The 16,958-nt window shown below is 42.3% G+C and overlaps 1 pseudogene and 2 gene segments (V, D, J or C); all 3 read left to right on the top strand.

Annotated features, from left to right (window-relative positions):
- The window catches only part of LOC126929759 (immunoglobulin lambda variable 7-43-like), a 55,674-nt gene that overhangs the window by 20,600 nt on the left and 18,116 nt on the right, over window positions 1–16,958 (top strand).
- On the top strand, window positions 9,358–10,152 carry LOC126929775 (immunoglobulin lambda variable 9-49-like; annotated as a pseudogene). Its single transcript, XR_007717259.1, has 2 exons — window positions 9,358–9,428; window positions 9,566–10,152. The product of XR_007717259.1 is annotated as an immunoglobulin lambda variable 9-49-like (transcript).
- LOC126929761 (probable non-functional immunoglobulin lambda variable 5-48) lies at window positions 16,148–16,687 on the top strand. The segment is given in 2 exon segments: window positions 16,148–16,208; window positions 16,332–16,687. Coding segments are annotated over 2 exon segments (387 nt in total).

The raw sequence follows: 16,958 nt of genomic DNA, 5'->3' as shown, positions 1-16,958 counted from the left end.
ACAAATCAATGTGAAAAATTCACAAGTATTCCTACACACCAGGAATAGACAAGCAAACAGCCACAACATGAGTGAACTCTCGTTGCCAATAGCTACAAAGAAAACAAAATACCTAGGAATACAACTTACAAGGGATGTGAAGGACCTCTTCAAGGAGAACTACAAACCATTGCTCGAGGAAATAAGAGAGGACATGAACTCAGCTGTGGACCCAGTGGACCTATAGATATATACGGAACTCTTCACCCCAAATCAACAGAATATACATTCTTCTCAGTGCCACATAGCACATATTCTAAAATCACCCACATAATTGGAAGTAAAACATCCTCTGCAAATACAAAGGAATGGAAATCAAAACAAACACTCTTTCAGACCACCGAGCAATCAAATTAGAACTCAAGATTAAGAAACTCACTCAAAACCACACAACTACAGGGAAATTGAACAACCTTCTCCTGAATAACTACTGGGTAAATAATGAAATTAAGACAGAAATAAAAAAGTTATTTGAAACCAGTGAGAAGAAGGAGAGAGCATACCAGAATCTCTGGGACACAACCAAAACAGTGTATAGAGAGAAATTTATAGCACTAAATGCCCACATCAGAAAGCAGGAAAGATCTAAAATTGACATCACATCACAATTAAAAGAATTATAGAAGCAAGAGCAAACAAATTCAAAAGCTAACAGAAGACAAGAATTAAATAAGATCAGAGCAGAACTAAAGGAGATAGAGACATGAATACCCTTCAAAAAACCAACAAATCCAGGAGCTGTTTTTTTTGAAAAGATTGACAAAATAGATAGACCACTAGCTAGACTAATAAAGAAGAAAAAAAGAAGAATCAAATAACAAAATAAGAAAGATAAAGGGGATATCACTACTGATCTCCCAGAAATACAAACTAGCATGAGAAAATACTACAAACACCTCTATGCAAATAAACTAGAAAATCTAGAAAAATGGATAAATTCCTGGACACATACACCCTCTCAAGTCTAAATCAGGAAGAAACTGAGTCCCTGAATAGACCAATAACAAGTTCTTGCATTGCGGCAGTTATTAATAGCCTACCAACCAAAAGAAGCCCAGGACCAGAGGGATTCACAGCTGAATTCTACCAGAGGTACAAAGAGGAGCTGATACCATTCCTTCTGAAACTATTCCAGACAATAGAAAAAGACTCCTCTCTAACTGATTTTATGAAGCCAGCATCATACTGATATCAAAATCTGACAGAGACACAACAACAACAAAAACAAAAACAAAAAGGAAAATTTCAGGCCAATATCCATGATGAACATTGATGCAAAAATCCTCAATAAAATACTGGCAAACTGCCGGGCGCGGTGGCTCAAGCCTGTAACCAGCACTTTGGGAGGCCGAGACGGGTGGATCACGAGGTCAGGAAATCGAGACCATCCTGGCTAACACGGTGAAACCCCGTCTCTACTAAGAAATACAAAAAAAAACTAGCCGGGAGAGGTGGCGGGCACCTGTAGTCCCAACTACTCCGGAGGCTGAGGCTGGAGAATGGCGTGAACCCGGGAGGCGGAACTTGCCGTGAGCTGAGATGGGGCCACTGCACTCCAGCCTGGGCGACAGAGCCAGACTCCGTCTCAAAAAAAATAAAATAAAATAAAAAAAAAATTACTGACAAACTGAATCCAGCAGCACATCAAAAATCTTACCCAATACAATCAAGTTGGTTTCATCGCTGTGATGCAAGTCTGGTTCGACATACACAAATCAATAAATGTAATCAGAACTAAAAACAAAAAAAATAAACAGAACTAAAAACAAAAACCATATGATTATCTCAATAGATGCAGAAAAGGCCTTTGATAAAATTCAACTTCTCTTCATGCTAAAAACTCTCAATAAATTAAGTGTTGATGGAACATATCTCAAAATAATAAGAGCAATTTATGACAAACCCATAGCCAATATCATACTGAATGAGCAAAAACTGGAAGCATTCCATTTGAAAACCACCACAAGAAAAAGATGCCCTCTCTGACCACTTCTATTCAACATAGGATTGGAAGTTCTGCCAGGGCAACCAGGCAAGAGAAAGAAAGAAAGCATATTCGAATAGCAAGAGAGGAAGTCAAATTGTCTCTGTTTGCAGATGACATGATTGTTTAGTTAGAAAACCCAACCATCTCAGCCCAGAAACTCCTTAAGCCGATAAGTAACTTCGACAAAGTCTCAGGATACAAAACCAATGTACAAAAATCACAAGCATTCCTACACACCAGAAATAGACAAGCAGAAAGCCAAATCATGAGTGAACTCTCATTCACAATTGCTACAAAGAAAATAAAATGCCTAGGAGTACAACTTACAAGGGACTTGAAGGATCTCGTCAATGAGAACTACAAACTACTGCTGAAAGAAATAAGAGAGGACACAAATGAATGAAAAGACATTCCATTCTCATGGATAGGAAGAATCAATATGATGAAAATGGCCATATTGCCCAAAGTAATTTATAGATTCAATGCTATTCCCGTCAAGACACCACTGACTTTTTTTGCAGAGTAGAAAAATACCACTTTAAATTTCATATGGAACCAAAAAAGAGCCCATATAACCACCACAATCCTAAGCAGAAAGAACAAAGCTGGAGGCATCACACTACCTGACTTCAAACTACACTACCAGGCTACAGTAGGCAAAACAGCATCATACTGGTACCAAAACATATATATATACACACACATACACACATATATATGTACACATATCTATATATATACACATACACCAATGAAACAGAACAGAGACCTGAGAAATAACACCACACATCTACAACCATCTGATCTTTGACAAACCTTACAAAAACAAGCAATGGGGAAAGGATTCCCTATTTAATAAATGGTGCTGGGAAAACTGGTAGCCATAGGCAGAAAACAGAAACTGGACCACTTCCTTATACCTTATACAAAAATTAACTCAAGATGGATTGAAGACTTAAATGTAAAACACAAAACCATAAAAACCCTACAAGAAAACCTAGGCAATACCATTCAGGACGTAGGCATGGGCAAATACTTTATGACTAAAATACCAAAAGCGATTGAAACAAAAACTAAATTGACAAATGGGATCTAATCAAACTAAAGAGCTTCTGCAGAGTAAAAGAAACAATCATCAGAGTAAACAGGCAACCTACAGAATGGGGGAAAATTTTTGCAAGATACCCTTTTGACAGAAGTCTAATATTTAGAATCTACAAGGAACTTAAACAAATTTATGAGAAATAAACAATCTCATCAAAAAGTGGGCTAAGGATATGAACGAACACTTCTCAAAAGAAGACATTTATGCAGCCAACAAACATGAAAATAGCTCATCATCACTGGTCATTAGAGAAAGGCAAATCAGAATCACAATGAGATACCATCTCACACCAGTTAGAATGGCGATTATTAAACAGTCAGGAAACAACAGACGCTGGTGAGGCTGTGAAGAAATAGAAATGCTTTTACACTGTCGATGGGAGTGTAAATTAGTTCAACCCTTATGGAAGAGAGTGTGGGGATTCCTCAAGGATCTAGAATCAGAAATACCATTTGAGACCAGTAATCTCGTTACTGAGTATACACCCAAAGGACTATAAATAATTCTACCATAAAGACACATGTACATGTATGTTTATTGTAGCACTATTTACAGTACCAATGACTTGAAACCAACCCAAATGGCCATCAATGACAGATTGGATATAGAAAATGTGGCCTATATACACTATGGAATAGTATGCAGCCATAAAAAAGAATGAGCTCATGTTCTTTGCAGGGAAGTCATCATTCTCAGCAAAGTAACACTGGAACAGAAAACCGAACACTGCATGTTCTCACTCATAAGTGGGAGTTGAACAATAATACATGGACACAGGGAGGGGAGCATCACACGCTGGGGCCTGTTGGGGGGTGGGGGGCAAGGGGAGGGAGAGTATTAGGACAAATACCTAATGAATGCAGCGCTTAAAACCTAGATGACAGGTTGATAGGCGCAGCAAACCTATCACATGTATACGTGTCACATGTATATCTCTGTAACAAACCTTCACTTTCTACAAACATGTATCCCAGAACTTAAAGTAAAATAATTAAATAAAAAAATAAAATAAAAAAGTCCCACCAAAAAAACCTGTTAGAACTATGAAATACATTTGGTAATATTTCAGAATACAAACTCAAGACATAAAACCATCTGATGGCCAGGTATGATGGTTCATATCTGTAATCCCAGCACTTTGAGAAGCTGCAGTGAAAGGATTGTTTAGGATCAGGAGTTCAAGATCAACATGGGAAATGAAATGAGACACTGTCTCTCCAACAAATAAAAATAAAAAGTTGGGGGGGGGGGGGGTTCTTGTATTTCTATATTTAATCAACCAAACTGGAAGCAATCAGACAGGACACAACCCAAAATTAAATTAAGAAAACAATTCAATTTACAACAGTATCAGAAAGAATAAACTAGTTAAGAATCAGGAAGGGGAAAGACTCTTCTATACAGAAAACTATAAAACATTGCTAAAAGAGATTAAAGAATACACACATAAATGGAAAGAAAACCTTTGTTCAGGTATTGAAAAATTTGATATTGTTAAGAAATCAATACAAACCAAAAGAAATCTACAGATTCATTTCAATCTCTATCAAAATTCCAATTACATTTTTTTGCAAAAGTACAAAAAAGTAATTCTAAAATTTATATCGAATATCACAGGACCCCAAATAGCCAAAATAATCTTCTAAAAGAAGAACAGTGTTGGAGATTTCACACTTCCTGATTTTAAAACATACTACAAAGCTATACCAATTAAAGCAGAGTGGAATAGATAGACAGACACAGAGACAAATAGAAGAGAATTGAGCACTTGAAAAGAATCTCTTCGTCATATGGAAAAATGATTTTAAACAAGGGTACCAAGAACATTCAGTGGGGAAAGGACAGATTCCATAAAAAATGTTTTTGAGAAAACTGGATATCCACATGCAATTGGGAAATGGATAAAGACCCAAATGGAAGAGCGATCACTATAAAAATCTTAACAGAAAATATTAGGAAGAAGTTTCACAACATTGGGTTTGGAAATGATTTCTTGTATTTGATGCCAAAAGCACAAGAAAAAATAGAAGAATATAGATAAAGTGGATTTCAGCAAATTGTAAAACTTTTGTGCATCAAAGGACACTATCAGCAGAGTGAAAATGCAAATCATGGAGTCAGAAAATATTTTGCAAATTTTGTATCTGATAAGGGGTCCAGGATATAGAAAGAATTCCTACAACTCATCAGGAATAACAAAAATAGAAACAATCTGATTAAAACATGGGCTCCTGACTTGAATGGATATTTTTCCAGAGAAGATCAACAAATGGCCAATAAGCACATGAAAAGATGCTTAGCATCACTAATCATTAGAGAAATGCAAATCAAACCACAATAATATACAACTTCACACCCACTAGGATGGCATTACCAAAATAATAGAAAATAACAAGTTCTAGTAAAGATGAGTAGAAATTGTCACTGCTAATGCAGTGCTGGGGAAACTATAAAATGATGCATCCACTGTGGAAGCCTTATGGCAGTTCCTCAAAAAATTAAACGTATAATTACTATTCTAACAGAATTTTCATTTCTGGGTATGTGCCTAAAAGAATTGAGAGCAGGATCTCAAGGAGAAATTTGTACACCCTTGTTCATAGCAGCATTGTTCACAATAGCTAAAAGGTGGAGGCAGCCCAAATGTCTATCTGATGGATAAATGGGATATAGTATACACACACAATAAAATAGTACTCAGCCTTAAAGAGAACGTTCCGGCCCATGCTATGGCACGGATAAACCTTAAAGACATCATGCCAGCAGAAATAAGCTGGCTTCAAAAGAACAAACATTGTTTGATTACCCTTATATGAGGTACCTAGTAAAATCTAGGTGACAAGAAGTATAATGATTATTTCTCAGGTCCTCAGGGTGGAGAGCTGGTGGAGAATGGACAGTTATTTGTTTTTTGTTTAGTTATTTTTACTTTGTTTTTTTGGAGACTGAGTCTTTCTCTGTCACCCAGTCTGGAGTGTAGTGGCACAATCTTGGCTAACTGCAACCTCTGCCTCCTGAGTTCAAGCGATTCTCATACCTCAACCTCCCAGGTAGCTGAGATTACAGGCATGCATCACCACGTTCAGCTAACTTTTTGTATTTTTTTTAGTAGAGATGGGTTTTGTCATTTTGTTCAGGCTGGTCTTAAACTCCTGGGCAAAGGCCCAAAAGGAGATGATGCGAGATTGGGACTTTTGGACCAGGACCTTGGTAACATTGGTCTTATTTATACAACAACAAAAAGCGACCTTGTCCCCATTCAGGGGCAATCTGAATAGGGAACTGAAACAGGAAGGAGCAGAAAAAAGGAAAAGAAGCTCAGTGCAAACAGCTGAATGGGGAGATCACAGGGACCACCAAGAAGACCCAGGGCTTTCTGCTCAGTGCCTTCAGTCTCATACACCTTGGAGCACCCATTGAACAAAGATAACTACCAGTATATTCTAGCTGAACCTGATCCCCAGGCCCTTGGTCCTCAGAAACTTGAACTTGACTGTTGAGTAAAATTCCTTATTCCTGGAGACCTCTACAGAGGCTGCTTATATGAACAGGTTTTGTTAGCCTGATATGATTGGGCTCCCCAGTTAAAAGTCTCCAATGACTGGCTGGCTGACTGTGGTTGAACAGAAGGGCTACTTTACGGTATGGGATTCTCATGGGCTACCTTGATATCACCATGGATGAGATGCCAGCAGACACTGCTGCCAGACTGGGTTGGTCCCAGTCTTTAGGTAGCTGTCAAGCTCCCTTAGGTTATAATACACTTAACTATTCTTGGGAGAATTAAAGGGAATGAAGCTCCACCAGTCCGTTAGCAAACACTACTCTTCTAGCTATAGACAGGGAGACATCCTGGGATTTTACATGAATCTTCCTGAAGAAACAAAGACAGTCAAGTCTTTGCCTGATACTTACAAAGATAAGGCCTTGATAAAGTTCAAGAATTATTTGTATTTTGAGGAAAAAGACTCTGTGACTAAAGCAGAGAAGAGCCTAAAAGAGACTCCCCAGAGTGAGGTAAGATTTTATAAAAACGGTGTCAGTCAAGGTGTGGCTTACAAAGATATTTACAAGGGGCTTTACTTTCCAGCAATCTTATTATCAGAAAACAACTGCATAATTTCCATTAACACTGGACAGTCCTTCAAATGTCCTCCAAAGGATCTCTCTTACTGCCCTATAGAGTGACATGGGCTGGGATGCTGTGGTAGAGCACACTCTGGCTGGTGTCTCGGTGCTAGAAATGGATTCAATCACTGGACAAGAAGGTCCATCAGGGGCAAACATAAGGACACTGAGGGTCATCTTATTCTTCCTGCTTTCTCTCCTTATTCGCTGTATCATAGGCCAGCCTATCCTAGCTCAACTGTCCACAGATCTCTCTCTCTCTCTCTCTCTCTCTCTCTCGTGTGTGTGTGTGTGTGTGTGTGTGTGTGTGTGCATGTGTGGATCAAACATTTTCATTCAAAAGTTCAAGCCCTTGTTGCATCATGTGACAGTGCTACCAAACATGAAGAAAATGTTCAAAGGACATAAAATAGAGAACACATGATCCAAAGTTATTTCTGATCCCAGAAAATAATGGCACACAATCAACATGAATAGTGTTAGATATCAAAATTATAGCACAATCTCATTTGCTTTTACCATAGATTCAAACTCTCTTTAGCATATTGGCAAGCAGAATCCATGTTCTACTGACACGATTCCCCTTGAACAGCATGAAAGAATTGGACTGAGAGCAGGACATTTCTCAGGTCTCTGGAGGATATGTAACATGACTGTTGGAGAGAATGCACATAGGAAGAGATAGGGAATTAAGTGTCAAGTGCCCCAACAGAAGGCTGTCAGTGTTTGCTTCTGACACATTGTTGGGGAGAAAGGTGGAATCACAGGACACACTGCCATGGGACCCACGAGACTTGATACTGCATCCCACAGTGGGCAGCCCGCATCAACGTGGCCATCCAGGGATAGAAAGACGGCCACAGAAAGCTTTCACCTGCTCAAGCAGCATCTCCCCAAGAGCCAGCATGGGTGCTGTCTCTGCTCTGCTTCTTCCTGTACTGAGTTCTCCCTCATCCAGTTTCCCAATCTCCTTCTCCACTGGTTACCAGGGGCCAGGGGAGTGGGGAGGGGAAATAAACATTTTAAGGGTACAAACTTTTCACTTGGGATTATGAGAAGGTTATAGAGATTGATAACTGTATCACTTTTTTTTTAAGAGATGGTGTCTTGCTCTGTCGCCCAGGCTGGAGTGCAGTGGTGCTGTGATAGCTCACCGCATCCTTGAACTCTTGGGTCTACGCAAGCCTCCTGCCTCAGACTCCTGAGTAGCTGGGACTACAGGTGCAAGCCTCCATGCCAGGCAATTCTATCACATTGTGAATGTACTTACGACCGCTGAATTTTACAATTAAAAGTGATTTAAAAGGCACATTTTATGTTGTGTATATTTTATGACAATTAAAATTATACTTGTTCAAATGCCAAAATATATACAATGTTATACTCATAAAATTGTTCTTTTCACGCTTGTCTATCCTATTCTGACTCATTCTCATCAGTTAAAAAAGTACTCTAATTACTGGTCGTTATGGACTAAAATTGTCCATAATTCACGTTGAAGCCTTAACCCCCAATGCAACTGTATTTGGAAACAGAGACTTACAGAGGGTAATTAAGATGAAATGAGATCATAAGGACCAGTAACCTCATAAGAGGAGGAGATTAGGAAATGGACACAGTGAGAAGGTGATCATCTACAAGTGTGGACACATCTTCAGTTTGTTTGGAATAACAGTTGAAGGGCTCGCCTATCCTAGAATGAAAGTTGGAACAGGTGCCTTGGGCAGGCTCCAGGATTAACTGATCTAGTCATTGCATCCTACTGTGGGACCCCAGAGGGAAAGAAGCACTGTAGAGATTCCTGAGACATTAGAAATGGAGCCTGAGAAGCCTCCAGGACAGCCACTTGGCCTCCAGGTGAAGCAGGGGCCCAGGGAGACCTTGTCTGAGCCCTGAGTGTGATGCAGCACCTGGCCACTAGGGGGAGGCAAAGCCTGTGAATACTAAGGGACCTGAGCTCTTGCTCTGAGCCCTGTGCTTGTTAATCATCAGCCCTGGGAGGGAACCGATTTGCATGGAATGTGATGCCCCTGCCCCCCAGTTCTTCACTGAGGAAATAAGAGGCTTTGGGGGCTCAGGCTCAGCTGAGAGACTGAAGAACCCAGCATTGCAGCATCTCCGCCATGGCCTGGGCTCCTCTGCTCCTCACCCTCCTCAGTCTCCTCACAGGTCAGGGTGGGCAGTGGGCTGGGCCCCCAGAAGGACTCCCACCTCCCAGCCCCCAGCTTCCCATCCCTGCTCTTCCTGCTCCAACAGCTCATCAGCCACCCACCAACAGGAGCCCTCATGGCTGTCTGTGTTTCCAGGGTCCCTCTCCCAGCCTGTGCTGACTCAGCCACCTTCTGCATCGGCCTCCCTGGGAGCCTCGGTCACACTCACCTGCACCCTGAGTAGCGGCTAGAGTAATTATGCGGTGGACTGGCACCAGCAGAGACCAGGGAAGGGCCCCCAGTTTGTGATGCGAGTGGGCACAGGTGGGATTGTGGGATCCAAGGGGGATGGCATCCCTGATCGCTTCTCAGGCTCGGGCTCCGGCCTGAATCGGTACCTGACCATCAAGAACATTCAGGAAGAGGATGAGAGTGACTACCACTGTGGGGCAAACCACGGCACTGGGAGCAGCTTCGTGTAACCCACAGTGACACAGGCAGAGTGGAAGTGAGCCAAAAACCTCCCAGCTGATCTGCTCTGTCCACACTTCCTTCCCGCTGGCCTGACTCACAGTTCAGAGGGCGGTCTCCTAACTCTGTATTTAGTTTTCACCTTCCTAGACATTTTGGAGTTCTAATTCACAGCATATGATTCCTGTGTGTAAATATTTTCTACAGAACTTTTGGAACATTGAAGTTTGCACATGAACATTTGGAGTTTTTTGCCACTCACCTGTCCCCGATGGGATTTAAATTTCCAGGTTGTAGAGCTCCTCACAGGTGCATTTACAGGGAAATCACTGTGACCAGCTCCCACTACCTTTGTCCATATTCCACATTTGTGAGCTGCCTATACAATGATGGGAACTGACAATTTCCCTGGAGACACAAGGCCTTCACCCTGACTCACAGGGTCACGTAATCAACATGGACTACAGCCGTCTCCAATCACCTCCATGTGCACAGAGTTCTCATGGTGCATGTGCTTGGCTCTCCTAGAAGAGAGAATTGACACACACTGAAGATAGGAGAATGTGAGCCTGCTCTGTATCTGAGATTCTGGGAGAGCCCCCCATTGCCTTTACAGAATGAATTCCTTCACATGCAGGGAGAGAGCTCTGGTGGAATCACTCTGCAGTGCTTCCTGATGACAAACACCTGGATTGAGGTCACATTTCACAGGTGAAGGGCATAACCCTCCACAAGCCTACCTCCACTACAGACTCCAGTTCCCAGGCTTTAAGCCTGAGGACCCTTGTAGACAACCAAGATGGACCTGTGACCAGCAGGAGCAATGGGTAACTGTCCCAGGCCCTGCCTGGGGGCTCCTCACAGCTGGGTGAGGCCCACTGGCCACAGGCTGGCAGAGGCCGATCTGCTCCCCGTGCTCACTGATGAGACTCAGCACCCTGGTGTTCTCAGGGTCCAGCAAAGCCTCTTGGGCAGGGTCCTGTGCCTGCTCCCAACAGTTGCTCCCTCGAGGACCCTCCTGGGCCCACACTCAGAGCAGCTCCTTCCTCAACCTCCTCTGTCCTCATGTCCCCTCTCAGATTCCTGAATCAGTAATCAGGCAGGGTCTCATCTAGCCAGAAGGGAGGGAGTGGATTTGCCTGAACAGCTTCTTATTTTCCCTGGGGGCAGAAGGAAAAATAGACAAGCCTGGGGAAGCCCAGCCCCATTGTGAGGTCCAGGGGCTGTGCCCACCATGTCTTGTTGCCTGAACTCCTCTCATACCCAATCCTTGGTCTATGTTTATAGACTCAATGAAAATACCTTCCTTTCTACTGCCTCTTAATGCTAACAGAATCATTTTGTTCCCTGAGCACAAATAGCCTTCCGGGTCTCTGGGTGGGATGACAACTAGAGCAGAAGTCCAGCATGCACGGCCCTCTTCCTGGCCCATACGTGGCCCTGCTCTTAGTCCAGTCTTTGCTGGTCACTCCCTGAACTCTGAAACGTCAGGGAAGTTGAGTTTCTCTTTCTCTTGAGATTGTACTCTTGCGGAGCTCCTGAATTCCCAGGTATAGGGTGACCCCTCTGCATTAAGGACATGGCTGTCAGACTCATCCCTGGTTTACTTCCTCAGATTTAGGTCTCTGAGTTCTAAACAGTTTCCCTGTTTCTTTAGTTGATATTTTGGTTGATATTGCCCTTTGTTTCTTCAGGTTGATGTTATGTTGCGTAATTACATTGGTTGATTACATTGAGTAAATATATGCTTGTAGATAGAAACATTATAAACTCTTCCCCCATTAAGCTCTAAATAAACTTGTTTGGGTGCCAATGTACCAATGTTGGTAAAAAGGTCTTGACCCTTTTTTTTTTTTTTTTTTTTTTTTTTGCAGGAGCAGAGGAGAATCTGAAAAAAAAAAAAAGAGAGTGAGAAGTTCACCTTATAATGCTGTTATTTTCAAATAAACCCTCCTACTTTAAAAATTTACACAACTAGACCTATACTGAAAATATTTTCGAATATATCAGATATTAAATATATCTGCATGTGTCACTGTGGAGATGGCTGCTTCCTCTACCACAGAGCACAATAATACTCAGCCTCATCTTCAGCCTAGGCCCCTGTGATGGTGAGGGCAGCCTTGTCTTCAAGCACAGAGTTTGACAATCAAGTGGGGACCCCATGCAGAGATGGGGACGTGAGACACACCCACCCTGGCTCAGCGTCCCCCTGTGCTCCTAACATCTCCATCTTCCTCACACAGAGGCTGTATCTGGCTAACGTGGGCCCATGATGCTCATTCTCCAGGACCCAAGAGAAAGTGGTCGAATATATTCTTCCAGCTGCAAAATTGTTTATTTTTAACCCTCCATGTTATTATAACAATGTGTTCATAAAGCACAATACTAAGATCTATCATCAGTTGCACAGTTATGAGTTATTTATAGGAGTGGCAAAATAAGAAGTTACACACACACACACACACACACAGATTCAGGCAGGCCAGCATTTAATTACCAAGAGCAAAGTTTGATACTGTAGTGACACAACACAACGATGATGCTGTGTATAATGATAAACACAGCAATAGACCTATAAAGATTTGAAGAAACATAATCGAAACAGGGCAAAAATCTCCCGCTCACCAAATTTTAGAAAATTCTAAAACAAAATAAAAATTTTTAAAACCCCTCAAAACTGAGTTAATTTATAAAATATAATACAAAACATAAAGTTGACATAAATGAAACACTCTTCTTACTCAGGAAATGCAGCTTCTTTCTCCGCAACTTAATCTAGTGTACCAAAACCGAGCCTCCCTGTTTGCTGAAGGAAAACGTCAGCATCACAGCAGTAGAAAAGCACCGGCCTCTCTACCCACAGTGCATCTTCCCTCCAGAGACTCCGCAGGACTCTGCAGGGGGTCCTGAGGGCCCTGAAGTGGAGGCTCTGTGATGGGAGGGGGCACGGATGGCACAGGGCAGGAATGTGTGCAGCGCAGGAATGTTACAGATACAAGCTCCATTCTCTCTAAAACAAGCCTGTCTTACGTGATTTATCTTTATTCTTCTCTACAAAATAAATAAATAAATAAATAAAGCCACAAAGATAGCTGCAAAGAAATATGTGAAATTGTGCAAGGCTAAGATAACAAAGAATATGGGAGGAAAAAGTAATTATGACATCTTCTATCAAAACATTTTAGTCCAAGCGTGGTGGCTCATGCCTGTAATCCCAGCATGTTGAGAGGCCAAGGCAAGAGAATCACCTGAGGTCAAGAGTTCAAGACAAGCCTGGGCACAGTAAGAGACCCCATTTTTATTTTTTAAAAAATGGAACACCAGAAACAGATAAACAGCACTCTTCATTCCTAATTAACTTGACAGGGTAAAAATTCGGAAATCATTTCCAAAAAGCTCAGATTTTGAGGTTAAAAGGAGAGGAAGAAAACCATACAGGAAACGAGGGCTTTGGTCAAGGCTCTTAACAATGAAGAGCAGGACCTCTGAGTCCCTGCCACAGCCACTATACTCTACTGTGTGCTCACACACCACATTAGATGAATGTAATTATGTGATACCCAGGTCCTCCTTCAAGAAAGGAGTATTCGACTCTGCTGTTGGGAGACCTCAGTGGACAGCGTCAAGCTGTCAGTAGCTTATGGGTTAGCCTGAGCTGCAGAGCAGCCTCAAACAAGGCACTCACCTGCCAGGTATAATGGATTAAGTAGTGTGATTCCAAAATTCACACCCACCTGAAACCTCAGAACATAATCTTATTGGGAAGTGAAACCTTATTTGCAGATGAAATTAGTTAAGATGAGGTCATACAGGATTAGGAGGGACCCTAAATCCAAAGACTCTTGTCCTTATTAGTACAGAAGATGACACACAAACATACATAAAGCAAAGTTGGCCATGGGATGATGAAGCCAGAGGTTGAAATGATGAAGTTACAAGCCAAGGAATGCCAAGTGTTTCTGGGAGGCAGCAAAAATTACAAGAAGCAAGCATTCTTTTCCAGAGACTTCAATGTGAGCATGACCTTGTTGTTATCTTGATTTCCGATCTTGCACATCAGAGTTGTGAAACAATAAATTCCTATTGTATTAAACCATACAATTTGTGGTTACTTACTATAGCTACTATAGGAAAAAATACAGTAACAAATGACATAATGACCAATAAATAGTTAGGAATGTAGATGCCCCTCTGGACTTTATTCTAATTCCATATGCAATGCTGTGAGTCCTGCATCTGCAAATCTTAGCATTCATCGTACTTCCTCCCACTTCCCAATTTCTACAGTAAATTAACTTTAGACATGAATGATTAAAAAACAAATCAAGTAGTGTGGGAGTCCTTGGAATGCGTTGCCTTAAGTCACAAGGATTATGGAACACTACAAATGTATATATTTGTTATTTTATGTACCAATTATCTTTTACTGCTCCATTGATCTGTTGTAAAAATCATCTAGGGAGAGAGAAAGTTGATCGGTAAAATGGGTTGAAAAATTAAACAAGATGAACCATATTGATGATGGTCAAAGTTGGCTGACGGGTGCAAACAATTCATTAGAAAATTCTCTTTATATTTGCAAGACTCAAAAGTTTCCATGCTAACCAGTGTTTAAAATATCTTTGTTTGTGATTGTTCTGCTTTTAACAGGTGTATAATGTGGACAAAATGTAAGCTTACACTTTGACTTCACATAGAAGGCCATCTTCTCCCGACAGGCACAGGAGAAGCTGGTGTGGAGAACGTGGAAAAGACAGCAGCTCAGGGTTTCCCAGGACAGAGAAGGGAGTGAGCCTGGAGCCCTAAAAGCAAGGGCAGGGGCTGTGAGTTGGGCTGTGGGGGTGTGTAAGGGCCGCAGTGCGAAGGGCATGTTTCAGAAGCTACAGGATTTGGATTTTATAACAAGAATGGTGAGTTACTGAAGGGGTTTAAGCCAGGTAGTACCTTCCCTGCCTCATCTATCTGAAAGGGATCTCTCTCCAAATACCTTGAGGAGAGAGTGCTTGAGAAAAGTGAGGGATCCTTATTCTAGATTATTCATTAAGCACCTTGTGAGCCTAGAAATCCAGGGGCCACTTGCACAGTTGGCACAAGAGTAGACGTGGCTACATTGAGAAGTGATGGTCTCTGCCTTTGTCTCCTGAGACATTCAGTACTTGCCAGAGCACTTTGCAGGTAAAATAAATACTGATATTTCAAATAACCTGAAAGCATCCAGTAAAAAAAATAAAGGTGGCAATATCAAGATATAAACAAATTGTATAACATCCAGGACAAATTGTTTACCAAAAAATAGGACACAACTGTGAAGAAAGTGACGTTTTACTTAGGGAGATAGTGGCTAACTTCATTAAATAGAGAAATATGGTCACACTGCTCACTGGTAAAGAAAAGTCTACAAAATCTGTGAATGTTCCTACATCACAAAACTGAGTCAAATCTCTATAAAACATACGAAACCATTAGATAGACAACTTTTGCTAAATTGCTGCCTTTAACATGTCACGGATCATTTATTTTTCCTGGAAAATTCTCATTATTCACTGTCCTTGTGAACAACCCCTAGCTGCCCTTCAACCTAGCTCCTCAGCTGACCCCTTATTCATGATGCCCACCCTGATGGCACATGTGGGCAATTAGATGTTTCTAGAATGCCATGCCGGGGTGCTGACAGCTTTAAAAGTTATATATATATATGGCTGCGTATCCCACAGACAAAGACAACTTCTGGGAGTGAGAAATCACAGTGATAATGCACAGCATGAGAGAAGCAGTGTCTAGGAATCAGACCATGGATATGTGAATACAGACAGTGACCGGAGAGCTGCGGAGACCAGCTGGGTTCTGAAGTCTCTGAGCCATGGGAAAGTGTGTGTTCTGGGATCAGCATCAGATCTTTTGGAACTGCCCTGTGGTTCCTACACAGCTTCTCGGTAAGGACCATTCACTCAAAGAAATCCAGGCCTGGGGGCTGGGCCCTGTGTTCACTGATGGAGACTCAGCAGCTGTGTCCCCTCTGACCTGGCAGAGCTCCCTGAGCAGGGACCTGTGTACGGTCTCAACAGGTGCTTCCTCCCAGGGCCTTGCAAGAAGAAAAGCAAATCTTCCTCCCGCTCAGTCTGCAGTGAGCTGAGCTGCATCCCCAGGGCTCAGGGAGGGGCTGGGCAGTCCCTCGGTGGAAACACTTTTGCATGAGCAGCCCCTCCTCTGCAGAGGGTGGGAAGAAAAGGAGGCCTGGGGCAGCCCAGTCCCACTGCAGGGAAAGAGGCTGTGTCCACCATGGCCTGGACTCCTCTCCTCCTCCTGCTCCTCTCTCACTGCACAGGTAGGAACAGGCCTCAGAGACCAGGGTCAGCCACCCAGCCTGATTCTGACTCTTCTGTCAAAGATCGCTAAAACATGTGACCCTGGTTTCTGCCTTAAAACCTATAAATGCCTGTGTTTCCAGGTTCCCTCTCACAGCCTGTGCTGATGCAGCCAACCTCCCTCTCAGCATCTCCTGGAGCATCAGCCAGACTCACCTGCACCTTGCGCAGTGGCATCAATGTTGGTAGCTACAAGATATTCTGGTACCAGCAGAAGCTAGGGAGTCCTCCCCGGTATCTTCTGAACTACCACACAGACTCAGATAAGGACCAGGGCTCTGGAGTCCCCAGCCGCTTCTCTGGATCCAAAGATGCTTCGGCCAATGCAGGGATTTTACTCATCTCTGGGCTCCAGTCTGAGGATGAGGCTGACTATTACTGTACAATTTGGCACAACAATGCTTCTCACAGTGACACTCACTGATGGGGAAGTGGGACAAAAACCTCACCTTGATCTGGGTCTTGTTCCATAACAGTTTTTAAATTTTGAAATAACCAGCCTAGGGACAAACTACATCTGGAAGTACTTTCTAGTTGTAAAAGGCTCTTCTCTCAATTTCCCATCCATTCTTCTGAAGTATCGGTAAAACAAAACAAAACCAATGCACCTGATGACCCTGAAGTGTTGGCTGCGTGTCCATGTGTGCTGACACCGGTGCCTGTGGAGCTGGACCTTTTTTTCTTGAAAGAAGCAAAATGAGGCTTTCCAA

Source organism: Macaca thibetana, chromosome 10 (genome assembly GCF_024542745.1).
Source record: "Macaca thibetana thibetana isolate TM-01 chromosome 10, ASM2454274v1, whole genome shotgun sequence".
Classification (NCBI taxonomy): domain Eukaryota; kingdom Metazoa; phylum Chordata; class Mammalia; order Primates; family Cercopithecidae; genus Macaca; species Macaca thibetana.
The sequence above is the reverse complement of the archived record's forward strand: the minus strand, read 5'-3'. Positions and strand labels throughout refer to the sequence as shown.